Here is a 19,566-nt window from a genome sequence, read left to right as displayed (position 1 = left end):
AGACCACCGAAAGATAGATCTATTTTCGGTGGCTTAGATTATACACTGTATAGAAAACCTGATTGCACCAAAGAAACTTCGTACCATTTTTTACTTGTTTTTTAATAGATGTTCAAATCTTTTGGGTAATGTTACGTTGTTTGGGACTATTTGATCAAAAAGTATCACAGGTGATATTATTATCATTATTATTACATATTCTTCTCCCTTTGATCCATTCATCCATTCATAATTTGCTGTCCAGCTTCTTTAACTGTACATTGATTCATTTTATTATATTGCTTTTAGGAATATATATATCCTGTGAGTCAAGATGTGACTTAGTGGTCCTCTTAAGCGAATTCATAATAATAATAATAATAATAATAATAATAATAATAATAATAATAATAATAATAATAATTATTATTATTATAACTATAACAATAATAATAGTAATAATAATGGTCTTATTAAGCGACTTAATAATATAATAATAATAATGTCTGAACCTTTATACGTAATATCACTTAAATGCCATTCATTCATATTACCATAAAATAATTAATAAGCCAAATCTCGGCTGAATTCTAACACAGCATTACTGAATTTTCTTTCAGTACAATTGCCAGTCGAATGCCCCAAGTGGGACAGTGGGGCATGGTGTCCAAACAAGAGGATTTGGGGCTACTGTCATTCTGGGGTAAGTAGTCCCGGGAATGTATGGACAGACTGACTGACAGGAAGGTATACAGACGGATACACATACACACACACACATATGTGTATATATATGTATATATAAATATATATATAATATACTGTATATATATATATATAATATATATATGTATATATATATATATATATATATATATATATATATATATATATATATATATATATATATATATATATATATAGAGAGAGAGAGAGAGAGAGAGAGAGAGAGAGAGAGAGAGAGAGAGAGAGAGAGAGAGAGAGAGAGTATAAACATACATATAGAAAGGGAGTTATGACAAGATACAAAGATAGATAGGCAGATAGGTGGACAGATCTGAATGAGATAACACTTTCCAGAAGGTCATAATTTCCTATAATCTAAAGTAAAATGTCAGATACATAATTACTGTTTAGAAGATAGACCCCTATTCATACGGGACAAGCCTACCGAGGGGTCACTGACTTGGAATTCAAGCTTCCAAAGAACGTGGTGTTCTTTTGAAAGAAGTTACAGAAGATATGTAATACAGAAAGAAGAGATCAGCTATTAGAAAAGCAAAAAGATATAATAAATTAGTAAATATAAATAAGTGATTAAAATACAAGGTGAACTGCTTTCGGGTGGTAAAGTTGATGAAACGATAAGCAATCTAAAACAGCATTCAGTTTTCGTAAATGGCAAAACAAAAATTAACTAAATCATAATTTGCATCACTACAAACGAATTAAGTATTTCAGTTACTATGAAGCCAATACACGAATGGATAATTACACATAACAAAAATTGAAAGAGATCTCTAATAAATTTCTTAAACACAAAGTGCGTCCCTTTACAAAAACCCTCTAATTTTTGCCTCTGTTTTTCAGATTTGGACGGTTCAATTATACAGGGAACCAGTAACCCAAGTCAACAGTTATACATCTTCAATGTAAACTTGACAGACTTAAAAAAGTAAGTAACTCCATTTCTCTACACTTATTTGAGAAAGACATCAAATATTTGTAAAAGATAAAAAAAAAAAAACATACAAAATAAACAATCAAATAACAGTGGCATATTGGTAGCAACTGATTGTCACACTGTCGTCTAACCTAAACAACTCTCTTCTCTGCCTCTTTCAGCCAACCAAAGGATCTCAAGAATGAATCATCCAGTAGCTGGAATACCCCGAATATCATCACCATCATCCTCAGCGGGATGGACCCTTCGGGTTCCGTTGCAACGTCCTGCGGAACACCAGCCTCGAAGCAGACATCCACGATGCGACGTTGGTTAGCTGGCGTGTGTGGGGCAGACGATTACTTCTGAACTCGTGTGGAGAGTCTACTGCAGGATGTGTGGAATGTTACAGGTCCCTGGATAATGGACGGAAACACTGGACCCGGTTATAATATCCAAAATGAGACGATGGATAAGTGGCCCTTAGAAATCGGCTGTTTATGCTTGGACCCGCGTTAAGACCGCCATAAGCCTTTGGCTACCAAGTCCCCAAACCGTCTGAGAGTGGAATCCCTTTCAACCTCTTGCTATGTAACAGAATTCAAGTCAGGCAGAGTATCATACTGAGTCCATTAATGTGCCATAATGTGACTTTGGCATGAGACTCAGGACAAACTAAGCTGGGCAAGAGTGTCCTAAATGTAGTTAAGGGGCAGTAGGGCTTCCATCAACAATCAGGTCTGGGGATTGAATAGTGGCACATGCGGAGTACCAGACTATTGAATAACCTTTCTTGGAATCTTTTACTCAGCGAAGGTCGGTTTCACAGGGTTGCAGATATGTTCAGACCACAAGAGATTAGCTAATTTATAACTATAGTCAACTGAAGACGTGGCAAAGAAACTTCCAGATCAAGAAGTGGAAAAGGAATACCAAAAAAGAATATTACTGCAAAAGTAAACAGGTTTCAAGTTTATGTCCATGTTTCACGGCCAGATACTCAGGACCATGTAGAAGACTGACTAAAGAACTGTAATTGGCTTGTAAAGCCAAACCAATTACAACAGCCATCAGTTACCAGACCAGTGTCAGAGCTACGGAAGAAATAACCTACCTCTGCCTTCTAGTAGTTTCCAATCTTAACCGAAGAGGCCCCTAATGACTACCAATTCCACAAGTGAGCAATGCTTCAACTGTTACAGCATTCAGGCCATTAAGTGTACCATAATGAGACTTTGGCGCAGGGCTCTGTAGATATGGCAGTCAGAGCAACCTCACTCTTGTAAGAGGCAGTCAGAAAGGGTCTCTGATAATTATATGGCTGTGGACACAAATTCACACACATCTGCAGTAGATTTTTTTTTTACCACACACGGAGATACACTTAAAAATCTGCCACCAAGACCAACAACAGCTATGAACGAACGAAAACAGAACCAGAAGATTATTTGACTAAACATACTGTACAAATCAGAAGCTGATCAATGGAGTCACTCTGGATAAACATCAACCAGTAATGTAAAGCGGGCAACTTGTATTTAAAAACATACCTGAATTACATGTGGTCTGTCACTTTTCAATGAACTGAAGAATGAGGAAAAAATACAATTATATTTTTTAAGAATTGAACAATTAATCAATAAACGTTAATAGCTTATTAAAAACTATCTTTTTTAATACCTAGACTCAGGTTTTAAGTAAATTAAGGACTTTATTAGCTTAATAAAAAAAAACTATCATTTTTAATACCTAGACTCAGGTTTTTAAGAAAATTACGGGCAGTCTTTCAACAGATGCTTGAGGATATGCAACGAGCTAAAATTGTTGATAGTTAAGGGAAGAAATAATGGTAATTTTTCTTTCCAAGTTTCCTATGACTGCTGTGAACGACTAGAACAGGGCAATATTTTAGGAATATATTAAACAAAAAATTAACAGATTCATCAAGTGTACTTAAGAGTGAGGGCATTTTTTTCTGAACATTATTGTGCCCAAAGAAGTAATTTCATCTTTCACTTTTAGCTTTCTGTAAAAGAAAACTACTGAGATGGCTTTGTCTGTCCGTCCTCACCTTTTCTGTCCGCCCTCAGATCTTAAAAACTATTGAGGCTAGAGGGCTGCAAATTGGTATGTTGATCATCCACCCTCCAATCATCAAACATACCGAATTGCAGTCCTCTAGCCTCAGTAGTTTTTATTTTATTTGAGGTTAAAATTAGCCATAATTATACGTCTGGTACATATAGCAACAACACAGGCCACCACCGGACCGTGGCTGAAAGTTTCATGGGACGCGGCTAAGAGTTTCAAGGCCGTGGCTGAGAGTTTCACACAGCATTATACGCTGTACAGAAAACTCGACTGCGCCGAAGAAACTTCGATGCATTTTTCACTTGTTTAAAAAACGATGCAGGTATTACGTCCATTTAAAACACTTTGGGAAAGCGGACACTCCCAACGGCCACTCGAACTGAATGATAAAATTTTACTAATCTATTCGAAGGGAAAGACTTAAACAGCCTTAACCTTGTATTCCTTAACATGACGTACCCAGAGATTGACACTTAACTAACTTGTCCCATGGGCCTTCAAATGTTTACCATGTTTGGTTCGCCATATGCATACCCTAGCCTGCCCCAAATATCCTTGGGGCACCATCGGTTTAGTCACACCTGTGAATGTCATCTAGTAAAGTTTTATATAGCATCAGAATTAATATTTTTTATATAGCATCAGAATTAATATTTTTTATATGGCATCAGAATTAGTCCTTTTTTTTTAAGCATCAGAATTAGTCATTTTATATAGCATCATATTTTTTATATATCATCAGAATTAATCTTTTTTCATAGAGCATCAGAATTAATCTTTTCTTATAGAGCATCATAATTAATCTTTTTTATATAGCATCAGAATTAATATTTCTTATATAGCATCAGAATTAATATTTCTTATTTAGAATCAGAATTCATATTTTTTATACAGAATCAGTATTAATATTTTTTATGTAGCAACAGAATTAATCTTTTTTATATAGCATCATAATTAATATTTTTTATTTAGCATCAGAATTAATATCTTTTATGCAGCACCAGAATTAATATTTTTTATATAGCAACAGAATTAATCCTTTATATATAGCATCAGAATTAATTTTCCCAGTAATATCCCCAAGGTACACGTTACAGTGGGAATATTATTTAGAAAATTAGAATTTCATACGATTAACACCTCAATGTACAAATGTTTAATTTTTAGATGCTCAGAAAGACTATCATGCTGTCAAGAAGTACCGGAAACCATTGCCCAATTTCCCCCCACCCCGAGGCAAATCCCAGCAATGATGGTAAAACTCTACGGAATTAAACAGCCCGGTTTCGCCACAACTCGACTACAGTACTCATGAATTTTAATTGAAAAGTCATTTACCCAGAGAGAGAGAGAGAGAGAGAGAGAGAGAGAGAGAGAGAGAGAGAGAGAGAGAGAGAGAGCTTCCCCAACATAAACACTGAATATTCTGATGGCTGTAACACGACACCATGTACTTACTATGTTCAAAAAAGAGAGAGAGAGAGAGAGAGAGAGAGAGAGAGAGAGAGAGAGAGAGAGAGAGAGAGAGCTTCCCCAGCATAAACACTGAATATTCTGATGGCTGCAACACGACACCAGAGTACTTACTATGTCTAAAAAAAAGTCTAAAAGAGAGAGAGAGAGAGAGAGAGAGAGAGAGAGAGAGAGAGAGAGAGAGAGAGAGAGAGAGAGAGACAGAGCTTCCGCAAAATAAACAATGAATATTCTGATGGCTGACACACGACACCATGTACTTACTATGTTCAAAAAAAGTTTTTACCCAGAGAGAGAGAGAGAGAGAGAGAGAGAGAGAGAGAGAGAGAGAGAGAGAGAGAGAGAGAGAGAGAGCTTCCCCAACATAAACACTGAATATTCTGATGGCTGTAACACGACACCATGTACTTACTGTGTTCAAAAAAAGTTTTTACCCAGAGAAAGAGAGAGAGAGAGAGAGAGAGAGAGAGAGAGAGAGAGAGCTTCCCCAACATAAACACTGAATATTCTGATGGCTGCAACACGACACCAGAGTACTTACTATGTCTAAAAAAAGTTTTACCCAGAGAGAGAGAGAGAGAGAGAGAGAGAGAGAGAGAGAGAGAGAGAGAGAGAGAGAGAGAGCTTCCGCAAAATAAACGATTAATAATCTGATGGCTGACACACGACACCATGTACTTACTATGTTTAAAATAAGTTTTTAGAGAGAGAGAGAGAGAGAGAGAGAGAGAGAGAGAGAGAGAGAGAGAGAGAGAGAGAGAGAGAGAGAGAGAGAGAGAGCTTCCCCAAAATAAACACTGAATATTCTGAGGCCTAAAACACGACACCATTTTACCCGCTTCCTAGTGGCCTCTAAAAAAAGAAGAAGTAAATATAAATAAAAATAAAAATATGCAAGATGTAAGACTCTTATCCTTCCCGTGGCCAAACAGAAGTTTTGGGAATCCCACAGTTCGTTCATATTTAATGATGTTTTCACTTAGGTAAATATACGCGGGTTTTCTAAAGCTAGTATTACTAACATTACTTCTTTTTGTTATTTTACACACTTCGTTATTACTATCAGTAACAATAATAATAATAATAATAATAATAATAATAATAATAATAATAATAATAATAATAATAATAATAATAATATTATTATTATTATTATTATTATTATTATTATTATTATTATTATTATTATTATTATTATTAACCAAAACAGCCTTCACAAACAACGGCACTCATAGGCTACTAACTTGCAAAAAAAGTGTCCAAGGCTTTTGAAAACTTCACGTGAACAAGAAAAACAAGAAAATGACAAATAAATAAATAACAAAAAACAAAAGACGATTCAATCAACAGATACCTGAACAAGTCACAAAGGCAACAACGCCTCAGAGAGTTGCAAGGCGCGCTCCTGGCTGTGATCGATCCACCTCAGTCGACTAACTCTCAGGAGAGAGTTCAATACTTAGGTTAACTGTGCAGAATTTTTTTTTTTTATAGAAACTGGAACTTAGCCCTATTCACCTAAACCCCAAAACCTTGAAGCGATCTCGGAACTTTGTTTAGAGAGGAGGCTGGTAACCACTGCATCACGGAAGCCATCATAATAATAATAATAATAATAATAATAATAATAATAATAATAATAATAATAATAATAATAATAATAATAATAATACCTTCCTGTTATTATTACCATCACATTGCTAAGAAATTCACGATGCTTTGTATAAACTGTTGTATGATAAAAATCCACAATCATATAAATAAGTTGCATTATTTATTATCTAGCTCTTACAAGTAATACAACTTATTTATACAATTGTGGACTTTTATTGTGCACTAACATTATTATTATTATCATTACCATTGTTATTGATATTAATGCTATTTATTTTACAACACACTGAAGTCAAAGACAGTCTACGCCGGAGTAAAAAGAGCAACCGTAATGAATCAGATATAATAAAGAAGAAGAAGAAGAAGAAGTGGGGGTGGGGGGTTAGGGGACAAGGAAGGGGAGGGGCGAGACAAGGGAAGTGGAGAGATTTCTTTGAAAGTGCTGATAAAGAAAAGAAGCATTTGGAGGGTGACAGCGGATGTTATAACACACACACACACACACCTACACACACACACACACATATATATATATATATATATATATATATATATATATATATATATATATATATATATATATATATATATATATATATATATATATATACATACCTTATTGTATTTCGAGATTAAAACAAAAGTTTTATAATGTTGCAGAGGGCTAAATAGGCCTATATAATTTCTTGTTGAGCCTATCTTTATTACCACGTGGGTACCATATGTAAATTTTTACCAAGAATTTTATCACAGCAGGTTATTGCAAAACCGCCTTTAAAACATGGGCAAGTTGAGTTTAACTAGATTTTTTATCATCATATACTTTAGGCATGTTGGTGAATATACAGGTTTTACTAAGCAATGTCTGACAAACAGCCTTAGGAAAAGCAAATTTAATCTCGAATCTTATCAGGAATACCTCAAGCACGCCATGAATTAACTGTTAAGAAATTTCATCACCACAGGGCTGAGTAGTGAGCACCTACTTCAGAGCTCAGCGTCCCAACAAGACAGCACAAGTTGTAGTGGGTACTCTCGCCGGGTGTTGTTCAACGCTGACGCAATGCGGCCGTAGTCTATCTCGACTGCAACTTCTTCTTCCAAAACATAGAAGAACACCGGGTCTATACGAGGACGCCCCAAACGTATCATTTACGAAACGAATAGTGAATGTCAGCTGTTTTGGTTTTGACAGACTTGTCGGGAGACCTCACTCGAGACGTTATTTTCGGTCACGTGGTGACAAAACGTAGCGGGAAACGTTTGTAATTGGGAGAGAGTGGACCGAGCCTATATCAAGAGGCGACGCTCGGCCACTTGCGTCAGTGTGTACAGAGCAAACGGTGTCAAGCAACCTCCCCTCCCGGCTTTCTTCACTTGTATCTCACTGAAATTATTACTGCATTCGGTTGAACGGATTTATATAAATTGAAGCGAAGATTCTGCTTGTACTTATAGAGGATAAAAGGACGGTAAGTATTTACATTCATTTTAAGATTGATTATCAAGGTTTTTGAATGAAAATCTTTTTCAGAGTCTTGTGAAATGCCTAATGAATCTCTCGTACTAAAAGCATATAGTTATTCACTTAATTGTAAGCATAATATGAAACAGTTTTATATGAATAGGAAACTTAATAAGAATATACATATACTTTCTTTTATACTTCACGGTAGTCGTAATTTGAAAGTAATATAAAGGTTACACTTCTAAGAAACTTAGACTTAGAGAAAAAATACATGTCCTTTTCACTTCATCACAAGAAAATAAAAAATTACATAAAATCTGATATTATATGGAAATAATAATTTTTCTTTTTCACTTCGTGGTAAACCTAATTTAAATACATAATTTATTTCCACTTGAAGTTTAATAAACTATTTTCTTCTCTTCCAAACAGGCCTCTTCTGACTACTTGTGAAAAACCAAAGAAAAAAAAAAGAGTAAAGACAAAAATACATATAAAAAATGAAACGGTACAAGAATCTCGAACGCGTCCCAAAATCTTGCTCAGTTCCGGAGCGACTCTTCTTCTCTCCAAAGTCTGTCGTGACAGCATCCAAGATGAGACATTGGATGGACAGACCTACGAGGCAGAGGAGAAGAAAACGGAAGAAGGGTATTTGGAGCCTGACCTCATTCGAAATACCCACAATGCGACGCTGGGTAAAGAGGTCATTGTCTGCAGACCCTGTGCCAGGAAGCAAGAAGAACCATGCGGGTTCCAAACGGAAGACAACGTACGGTCATTTCAGGTTCCATACTTGAATGGGTGTCGATGATAATCGCTGATTCTAATCAACTTGAAGCAATGTCGAGCTTCACATACTCTGCTCTGGAACCAATGTCGATTATTACGAAGTTTGTTCTTGAACCAATGTCGATCAATACAGAATCTGTTCTTGAACCAAGGTCGATTATCACAGACTGTTCTAGCACCAGTGTCGATCACTAGAGAATCTGTTCTCGAACCAATGTCGATCACAGAGTCTACCCTCCAAGGAAAGACGTTCCAGCAACTTTTCAAGGACACGCTGAGGAGAGAGGGCCAACTCGCCAGTCTCCCAAATAGAAGCGACACGATGCGACGATGTGGCAGGGACATTGGTCAGAGTGCGTCTGACTTCCGGCAAGCGAGCGCCTTTGGAAAGAGGACCATCGGAAGACTTCTGGAAGGTGTCTCCACCCCCCAAAAATCTCCCAGTGGACAACGACGCCCCGTGAGGTGACTACGGGGCAGCCATTTTTGGGAGAGTGATCGCCAAGGTATCGACGAATGGAAAACTGCGGTTTCGTAGGAAATGGTCGTACGATTGTTTTCCAAAACATGAATACGTTCGTGCAATGTCAACTGAGTCATAAGGGAAGACAAATTATGTACAACAATAAATAAATGAAAGTTTTTTTCAATTGAATGTCGCTCTTTCCTTCCACCTTGAGAAATGTAATGACCAATAACCTTTCTCACTACTCAGAGAGTTATAAAGGAAAAATGAAGTAGGCTTCTCTCTAAGAACACAGGTCAATGGCAAGGTCGTCCTGATGCCCTATTGTAGGTCACGCCCGAAGAAAGCAAGAAAAAAGAGAAATGAAGGAAAATTGGTGACTTTAACTCCAAAGGAATGTTATATTAAATGTAAATTTAATATAAGGAAACTGAATATTAAAATTAATAATAAAAAAACTACTAAATGAATTTAAAAGCAGCAACATGAAAAAAAAGACTTCAAAATGTGATGAATAAAAATAAAAAAAAGCTGAACACAGAAGTTAGAGGAAAAAAAATGGTTTAAATCACAGAAAGCTCAAGCGGTAAACGAAAGAAAAAATCTGATATACCAAACTGATGATCAATATTCAACTTTGCGAGGTTTATTACATAACACTGCTCTCTCTCTCACTCTATATATATATATATATATAGAGAGAGAGAGAGAGAGAGAGAGAGAGAGAGAGAGAGAGAGAGAGAGAGAGAGAGAGAGAGAGAGAGAGATCCCACTTCAAAAATAGGGGGGAAACGTAAAGAAACGAGCAGCAAAGAAAAGGTGGAGCGAACGAATATAATTTTCGTATATATGTCTGACTGAGTCACGTCAAAACCGGCGAGTGTTTTTCCCCAAGTGAACCTTTCAGAGCCAATATCATATCCGCTTGAGAACAGTTTCACAGCCCGCCCGCATCTCCTCTTATTCTTACTGTGCAGAATGCTGTTGCTGCTCTTACGCTGCGTTTCAGGCCTCATTGTCACCCAATGCTGTCCCTTACAAACGGTTTTATCGTTATTGTTATTATTATTTGACTACCACTGCTCCTGTTATTATTATTTTATTAGTTCCTCCGACCATCCATAGAAAACGACGGTAATGGAAGAGGCACTAAGCTAAGTGTTCTCATATTATTATTATTGGACAACCACTGCTTCTGTTATCATTATTATTTTATCAGTTCCTTCATACCATAGAAACGACGGGAATGTAAGTGAGGGTCGAGAAGTTATGTCCTGACCATAGGGACTTTACGTATTGTCTCAAAGCTAGGGCAAAGGTTCTTTGATCTGCAGGCACTTATAATATACAGTGTCTAGTGGTGAAAGAGAGGCTGCCACGGGCTGGATAACGGCAAGTATAAAGGTGGAGTTCGCTAACTATAGACTGTCCCTGTTACACACAGAGAACAGAGAAAATGAATAAAAGATATAAGTTGCTGTAAGAACATACAGATTAATAAAGTATATATATATATATATATATATATATATATATATATATATATATATATATATATATACACAGTATATATGTGTATGTATATGTGTGTGTGATTCTTTGTTTATACATATTACCTGACCAAACTGTCACTTAATCCATACGCTTTTAGTATACGCACACCTGAGTGAACATTATAATTATCCTGCACATTAATACGTTACAAGTTTTACAATGCCCTTCTAGGTCTCCTGAAGATGTTCTGCAGTAAATGAACAGTGCACAGACAGCACCAATTGTCAGAACTCTTCTGCGGCAATTGCAGGTCGTTGCATAATGTTGCGTCAGTTTTCGAATGGGAATTTTCTTTCAGCTGCTCAATTTTCTTATTAATGCTAAGAGGATTATATATACTGTATGGTCTCTTTGTTGAATTGGGATCTTTCTTAGATAGTGACCCCCAGCAAAGTTCGGGGGTCGTTATCTAGGACTAATATTTCTTGGGGGTCATTATCTTTATGATATTTACAGTCTTTTGCTTACGTTTTTACGGACATCCTCAAAGGGATTGTACTAAACACGCCACAAAGGTGGATACACACCGGGTTAAAACCCTTGGGGGTCACTATCTAGGAAAGATCCTTGGATTTTGACGAAACTTGGTGACAAAATTTCACTGACTCTCTACAAATGCTTAACTTTTTGTCGGATTGGAACTGGAATATAATATTTAGGCCAAGGGCCAAGCACTGGGGCCTATGAGGTCATTCGGCGCTGAAAGGGAAATTGTGAGTAAAAAGGTCTGAAAGGTGTAACAGGAGGAAAACCTCAAAGCAGTTCCACTATGAAACGATTGTTAAGAGAAGGTGGAAAGTAAGATGGAAGAAAGAGAATAACAACGGAGGTGCAGTAAAAGGAATGAATAGGGTTGCAGCTAGGGGTCGAAGAGACGCTGCAAAGAACCTCAAATAATGTCTACAGTGTGCCATGTGATGTACACTAACAGCACTATGCCCCTACGGGGATTTTTCTTTTTAGTGTCAATGCGTAAAACGCCGGTTCTTTAATGATACCAGCCAGAAGTATATCATCTAGAGAGAGTCACCCAATAAAGGTTTCCGCGAAATTTCATCAAACTTCGTTCATTCGTTCTTGAGATATTTTGCTGAAACAGATTCTTGCCAACACTGCATGTTACTTGGTGGAAGTCTGCAATCTCCAAATGTTCTTATTACTCTCCACTGTGATTTGTTTCATCCACGCTTGTGTAATCATTTCCAAGGAAAACAAGTAATAAATGCGCAGAAGTTCCTTCGGCGCAATCGAGTTTTCTGTACAGCGTATAATGCTGTATGAGCCGCGGCCCATGAAACTTTCAGCCACGGCCAGGTGGTGGCCTGTCCTATAGCGTTGCCAGACGGACGATCCATGGATAACCTTAACCTTAAATGAAATAAAAAGTACTGAGGCTAGAGGGCTGGAATTTGGTATGTTTGATGATTGGAGGGTGGATGATCAACATACCAATTTGCAGCCCTCTAGCCTCAGTAGTTATTAAGATCTGAGTGCGGACGGACAGACAAAGCCATCTATATTTTTTTTTGCAGGAAACTAAAAATATAGAAGGATTTCATACTATTCCTCGATTTCCAACGTCATTCGAAGAACAATGAAGTTACTGAATTCAAACACGATATAAACGCATAATACATTGCAACACTTCAAAAGGCGCGTATACGTTTTTTCCACGAATTGTCATCCTTTCGCAAATGTCAGAATGTTTAACCTCGTCATTTACTGACGAAGAAAATTTTGTCCCTGTAATGTTATGACCATTCGAACCTATTTATTCTTTTCCTAATATAATTACGCATGCATGTGCTGACTAACCATACGCTTTGATATTTTTTTAACGTAACCGAATTGGAAGTCGAAGGTTTGAAGATTGCTTTTTTTTTTATGGACAGAAATCGATATCTGAAATATATATATATATATATATATATATATATATATATATATATATAATGTACATAAAGCATGGTAAGCTTTACTCTATATATATATATATATATATATATATATATATATATATATATATATATATATATATATATATATATTAACTTTATCACATACACAATTGTTCTGTGCATTAGTAGAATTACTAAAAGGACCTCATTCAAACTGGATGGTATCTAATGGAGTTTTTATTCAAAAAGTTACAAGCTTTCTTGGACAAACAGTCCACATTATCAAGTATCCGTACAATGAGAAAACGCATAGTCCGGCTGTATTTATATCTGTGTGCTGGGTACTTTTAATCCTATAATCGCCTAGCTCTTCCTGTGTGACCTCCACCCTCTCTTGACCTTGGTCTTTCTCTGATCCCTGGTTCCAGATGTCCGTTTTCCGTGCGTTCTCTTGCGTTTTTTCTTCGTTTCCTTGCTACTGTGGAGTATACGATTTTTCTAGATATGCTGTCTTCAAAGCCGTTTCCGGTGTTCCCTGCCATCGTGTTGTTGGCGCAAGTTATGAAGGCGTTCTCTACAACCAGTCTAGATGTTTTGTTGGTGTTCCTGTACAGAAAACTCATATTTTCCCAGTCTATTCTGTGATCATTTTCCCAACAGTGTTTGGCAACTGCCGACGTCTGATTATAATGCCTTATGTTCTGCAGATGTTGTTTGCTTCGCTCTTTACATGATTTGTCAGTTTCGCCATGGTACCCTTCTTCACAGTCTAGACACGCTGCCATATAAACCTCCCCCTCTAATCTCTTCCCCCTCTACCGACTTTTTGTTTCTAACTATTTTATTCCTAATGGTGTTTTTGTAGCTGCCTATCAATTTGAAATTATTTAGCTTCCTGTTGATGGGTGCAATAGAGTTGTTGTCCGGAACTGTAATTATTTTCTTTCCTACCAAATGTTCCTTTTCAATCCTTTCCCTCTCCCCAAAATAGTTTTTCCTTGCTTTGATATGTGTAGGAAAGAAAATAATTACAGTTCCGGACAACAACTCTATTGCACCCATCAACAGGAAGCTAAATAATTTCAAATTGATAGGCAGCTACAAAAACACCATTAGGAATAAAATAGTTAGAAACAAAAGTCGGTAGAGGGGGGAAGAGATTAGAGGGGGGTTTATATGGCAGCGTGTCTAGACTGTGAAGAAGGGTACCATGGCGAAACTGGCAAATCATGTAAAGAGCGAAGCAAACAACATCTGCAGAACATAAGGCATTATAATCAGACGTCGGCAGTTGCCAAACACTGTTGGGAAAATGATCACAGAATAGACTGGGAAAATATGAGTTTTCTGTACAGGAACACCAACAAAACATCTAGACTGGTTGTAGAGAACGCCTTCATAACTTGCGCCAACAACACGATGGCAGGGAACACCGGAAACGGCTTTGAAGACAGCATATCTAGAAAAATCGTATACTCCACAGTAGCAAGGAAACGAAGAAAAAACGCAAGAGAACGCACGGAAAACGGACATCTGGAACCAGGGATCAGAGAAAGACCAAGGTCAAGAGAGGGTGGAGGTCACACAGGAAGAGCTAGGCGATTATAGGATTAAAAGTACCCAGCACACAGATATAAATACAGCCGGACTATGCGTTTGCTCATTGTACGGATACTTGATAATGTGGACTGTTTGTCCAAGAAAGCTTGTAACTTTTTGAATAAAACTCCATTAGATACCATCCAGTTTGAATGAGGTCCTTTAGTAATATATATATATATATATATATATATATATATATATATATATATATATATATATATATATATATGGTAAGCTACCGTGTTTTATTATGTATGTACAGTACATCACCACGTGTTTCTCAATATATACAAATAAAAGATCAAATTTGACGCCTTCGTATTCTTCATACAAAATTAATGAAGCCGCTGTAAATTCGTAAAAGAATAATACAATTACTTATTGCCAGTTATTGCAGTGAGGGGGGGGGGTGGTTGGCGCGCGGGTTAGGAGAGCGGAGTCTTATACCTCTCTATAGTCTTTCCACTTTCTAAGGTCGCTATACGGTGGCGACAGGAAAAGGATACAGCGTTGCCATATCTATTTAACCCTTTGAATCTCACCCTCTTGATTACTCCTTTGTTTGTGGCTTTACCTGGGATCTGTCATTTGCAGAGCTTCGTTTTCTAAACTAGCGTTGAGTAAATTTTGGTTGTTCTTAGTGAGTTTTCTTTGTTTAAGCGCTTTATGAAATAATAATCATAGTTCTTATGATGATTTCATAATGTGTTTAATGCATTAACACTTACACTTTGTGAGGGTGGTTCGGTAGTAATATGTTTTCAAGCCATTTGATTACTGTATTGTCCGTATTCTATTTATCAGCTATTTACTGGTTACGTGGTTAGATTTTTTCTAGTGTCTATGCAGGTTAAATATACTATTCATCATTTAGGAGAGAAAAATAATTTACCATTAATAACACAGGCCCCTTGTTGTTTCTGAGAGTGGAGATGCTGGCGGTGGAGAGATTTGTTCCGATTTGGCTATTCCTCGGGTTATTCATACTGTCCAGTGACCCTCACTGGCTGCTTGAAGTGATCACCGTTGTTGTTTTTGACAGAGCTGGCCTTTTAGACGCCCTCGCTGACCACGTGTCAGCGAAATTGAGGTTTGGCAGCGGCGGCCAAAAATTTTGCCTTACCTCTGTTTTTAAGAAAATAAATGAGGTTTTTACGGAAAATATGTGAAGTTAAATATGTTTTCGTTGTTACCTTGAAATGAATAGCATTTTTTTTTTTTATTTCGTTTGAGCAGGCTCTGACAAGGCAAAATTTTTAATCATAAGTGAGATGTTTGACACCGCAGGAATTCCTTACTCGCCCGCCCAACCCTAGTGATCTTAGATTGCTGGAAAGACTATAGCCAATTGGAGATCAAAGTATTATATACAGCCATTTCTATATTGTGTGGTCGACGAATTATATTAATATACGATATCTTCGTGCGGCTGTCTACTTTACTTAGCATGAGTTTACCATGGACTTTGACAAAAGTTAATACCTTACGTCACTTCCTTATCATTCCAGATCTGTTCAGTTAGCGGGAACCACATCACACATTTTGGGGAGGGAATAAAATCAAGAAGAGCAGCATCATCTGCATACTAATAGTTATATATTATCTTATTTTATAGACCGACAAACATATAAAGACTGAAAACAACAAAGGTCCCAAGCCACTACCCTCTGGAACACCAGATAAGACAGGTCTCAGTTCATTAAGCTGAGGGCTTAAGAAACTGTGGATGAGATCAAGAATGTAGCCACTGACAACTATGATATGAAGGCAAAGAGAGCGCTATAATCAATTTAAACAAGTCGAGATTCCCAGCACTAAAAGACCAAAACAGTTTCCCATGCATATACCGGCTATAAATTATCGTTAAGCTTACTTGTAAAAACCTACATAATTATTTCCCAGTTGGCATAATCTGGCCTTAATTTTTTCTCAGTAGCGTGTAGGGAATATGAAAATTAGCCTGAATGTACCAGATTTCCGGCCTCAGCTATAGCTGAACCATCGAAAATCAAGCACGGAACAGGAAATATGGGTGGGCTTTTTCTATCAGTTGAACACGGGCATATGATAACAGAGTTCCAGATAGGGATTATATGCAAAGCACGTTTATTTTATAGAACCCTGATGGTGTACGTTACAGCACTTGCAATAAAACGTGAAACACAAAATGTAATGTCATTCCCATTCATACTTTCCTTTTAATCTTAAGATAAAATCCAACCCTGGTAATAAGAAAGACGAGCAAAACCTCAAAATGAGATATGACGCCGATACCATTAAAGTTTCTCATATACTTAAGATTTTGTTGACGTTTTCTATAGCAACATATGCGTTTTCTTTAATAAGTAATTTTGGGTAACCATAACAAATGACAGTCATGTTATTCACTCTTACCTCCAGATCTGTGAAGTCAAGTCCACGCCTTCCAAGGTCAAAGCCGAGTCTGAGTCTAAGTCCACACCATCCGAGGTCGAGGTCGAGTCTAATCCACCTGTGGGTGTCGACACCGTACGTTTATATTCCAGGTTTTGGATGTCTACTACAATTAATGAATCAACAATCAATGGGACTTTTAATGCGAAAAACATCACCCAGATCAAAGGGTTGAATATAACAAATGTTGCAGAAATTACAGCTTTGTGAATATAACACTGTTGTGCCATATTCTCTGTATTGCCGCTTTGTGAAAATAATCATAATGATAAACTGGATAGGTAATATATTAATTTGTATGACTGTTCAACTGTTTTCATTAATACACTGAATACGGAGGCAAGAAAGGAAACAAAAATTGGTTAAATGTCCATACCTGTGGTATTACAAGTTGCAGATTTTGTAAATTATGCAACATAACTATGACAGTTACTTCATAAAAATACGGTACGAGTTTAATCTTTAAAATGTACAAAACACAAATGCCCTATATTAAGTAAAATCTTAAATATAATGCAATAACGAACTGGCCCCCTGTGTTTCGTGTAGCAGCTGTTTGCACCATTTATATCTTGCAAATTTACATCCCTAAAACTAAAATGATGCAAGTACTGCATGTTTCACCCTTCATGTAACAGACAGAAATGAATTGTGACATCTGAAGCCTTTTACAGCTGTGTTCAGTCAGGCGCATTCAGTTCTCGTTCACTTACATTTAAGTATCTTAAAATTCACAAACACATATTTCTTAAGCAACACAAACTGAGCCAAGAGACATTTGTAGTCTTTGAATGATAATACAGATGCTATTTCAATTTGTCCCTTCAAATTAAAAGTCAAATGCCTTCAATCACGATGCATATCAAGCAAGAATCCTCCACCCTGTATCTTAAAATCTGATGCAAAGTTTTCAGACGATGATATTTCAGAAAAACTGTAGAACTGTAACTGTTTGTCTTTCATGTAAGATGTGAGATTTGCTTCTATAAATTATGAAATGAGCGGGTGTGATATTTATCATTATACTCATAACTCGTGGCACAAGTACTTAAGCAATATAGATTATTCCTGTCGTTTGTGTAAAGGAAAGACATAATCCCAGAACTCAGAGTAGAATTGCCACCACACGCATGGAAACATTACTTTTACTTTTTTTGGGCTCAATTCTAGTTTCAGTATTATGTAGGGCTTTGGACTAAAAAGTATTACATTTTGATATTTGTAAAGCCAGACAGAAGTATTAGACATAATACTTTCATTTCATTTAAATGTGATAGTCTAATCCCTATACTGCTAAACTTTGATTCACCTCCTGCTTCCATTTTCTCTATCACATCCTCTAGGGTTAATCCCAACTCCTCTGTTTTTTTTTTTTATCTCTTCATTTTTGGGCTTGCCTAGATAAGGGCATGAAGGCGTGTCTCTCAATGGCCTCTGCCTTAGAAAAATGTCTACTAAACTACCTAATTCTTTAGACAAACTATAATAAGGAAGGGTCTGGACAACCAACTGAGTTAACCAACATATTTCATTTGCCACTAACTGCCTAAATCAACTGAGCTGAACTGCAAAGAAAAAAAAAAGTCAAACATTACAATTTGCAAAAAAAATTTAAGGATTCTGTTATGGCTTGACCAGTCATCACTAACTCCCTGCCTTCAGTCTTAGTGAATTTGACCTAATGGTAGGAAATTCCAACAGATACTTATCATTAAACACTACACGATGTTTATGTAAGTTAAGTTAGGTTAGGTTAGGATCGGACTATATTTGGTACAATGGGTTAGGTTCGGTTATCTGTAGCCATCTTAGTCAGATCACATTAGGCATACAAAGCTTCAGATTTGGCATATCATATATTGTAAATTATCATATGATACACATACAACAGCCGCAGCCTAAGCTTAATCAGAACAATACACCTAACATACGTCATACACCGAGTCGACTCAGGATAAGTGTAGCAGCTGTAGCCTAGTTATTTTAGACCAAGCCTACTGAACAATGTGCAACTCATGAAAAAGTTTACTGGTATCTATGTTATTTGCCCTAAGATATTTAAATAATTGAAATAACATTAATTATTTGGGTAGGCAAATTCAGTTGGCGTTGGGTGTAATGTGATTCACCAGAGATGTCTTAACTCACGTTTTCAGCCCTAGAAATGACCTTCTTCGAACACAGAGACATAAACTCAGAATTATTTAAAAAATTTCGTACCTGGAAAATAAAGTTACAGCAACTGTATCCTTAGCTTCTTCATCTTCGTCTTCTTAAAATTCACGTTAAATTGGACAACCTCCGAACCCAAAAAATCAAAACAATCCATTAGAGAAATTTACTGATACTCGAATTGATCCAGTTATTTTTTTAAGTATAATTTTAACGGTTTTTTTAAGTCTTCTATTTCTGTTTTCTGTTCTCTCGCTCTACATATTTATGTAACAGAGTGAAAGGCAAACAAGAACAATACGAACAATCGACTTTTTCATATTGCATTCATGTAACAGTAAACCATTTCTTCCAGGATATC

General features: G+C 36.6%; 1 protein-coding gene across 1 annotated transcript in view; it reads left to right on the top strand.

The window, feature by feature from the left end:
* LOC136834517 (uncharacterized) overlaps positions 1–3,300 on the top strand; it is a 3,801-nt gene extending 501 nt beyond the window's left edge. Inside the window, exons 2-4 of the mRNA XM_067097111.1 lie at positions 600–682; positions 1,570–1,654; positions 1,825–3,300. Of these exons, the coding sequence (XP_066953212.1) occupies positions 616–682; positions 1,570–1,654; positions 1,825–2,011 (339 nt within the window). The 5' untranslated portion in view covers positions 600–615 and the 3' untranslated portion in view covers positions 2,012–3,300. The remainder of the gene's footprint in view (positions 1–599; positions 683–1,569; positions 1,655–1,824) is intronic.
* The last annotated feature ends 16,266 nt before the right edge of the window (positions 3,301–19,566 follow it).

Source organism: Macrobrachium rosenbergii, chromosome 54 (assembly GCF_040412425.1).
Source record: "Macrobrachium rosenbergii isolate ZJJX-2024 chromosome 54, ASM4041242v1, whole genome shotgun sequence".
Taxonomy (NCBI): domain Eukaryota; kingdom Metazoa; phylum Arthropoda; class Malacostraca; order Decapoda; family Palaemonidae; genus Macrobrachium; species Macrobrachium rosenbergii.
The sequence above is the reverse complement of the archived record's forward strand: the minus strand, read 5'-3'. Positions and strand labels throughout refer to the sequence as shown.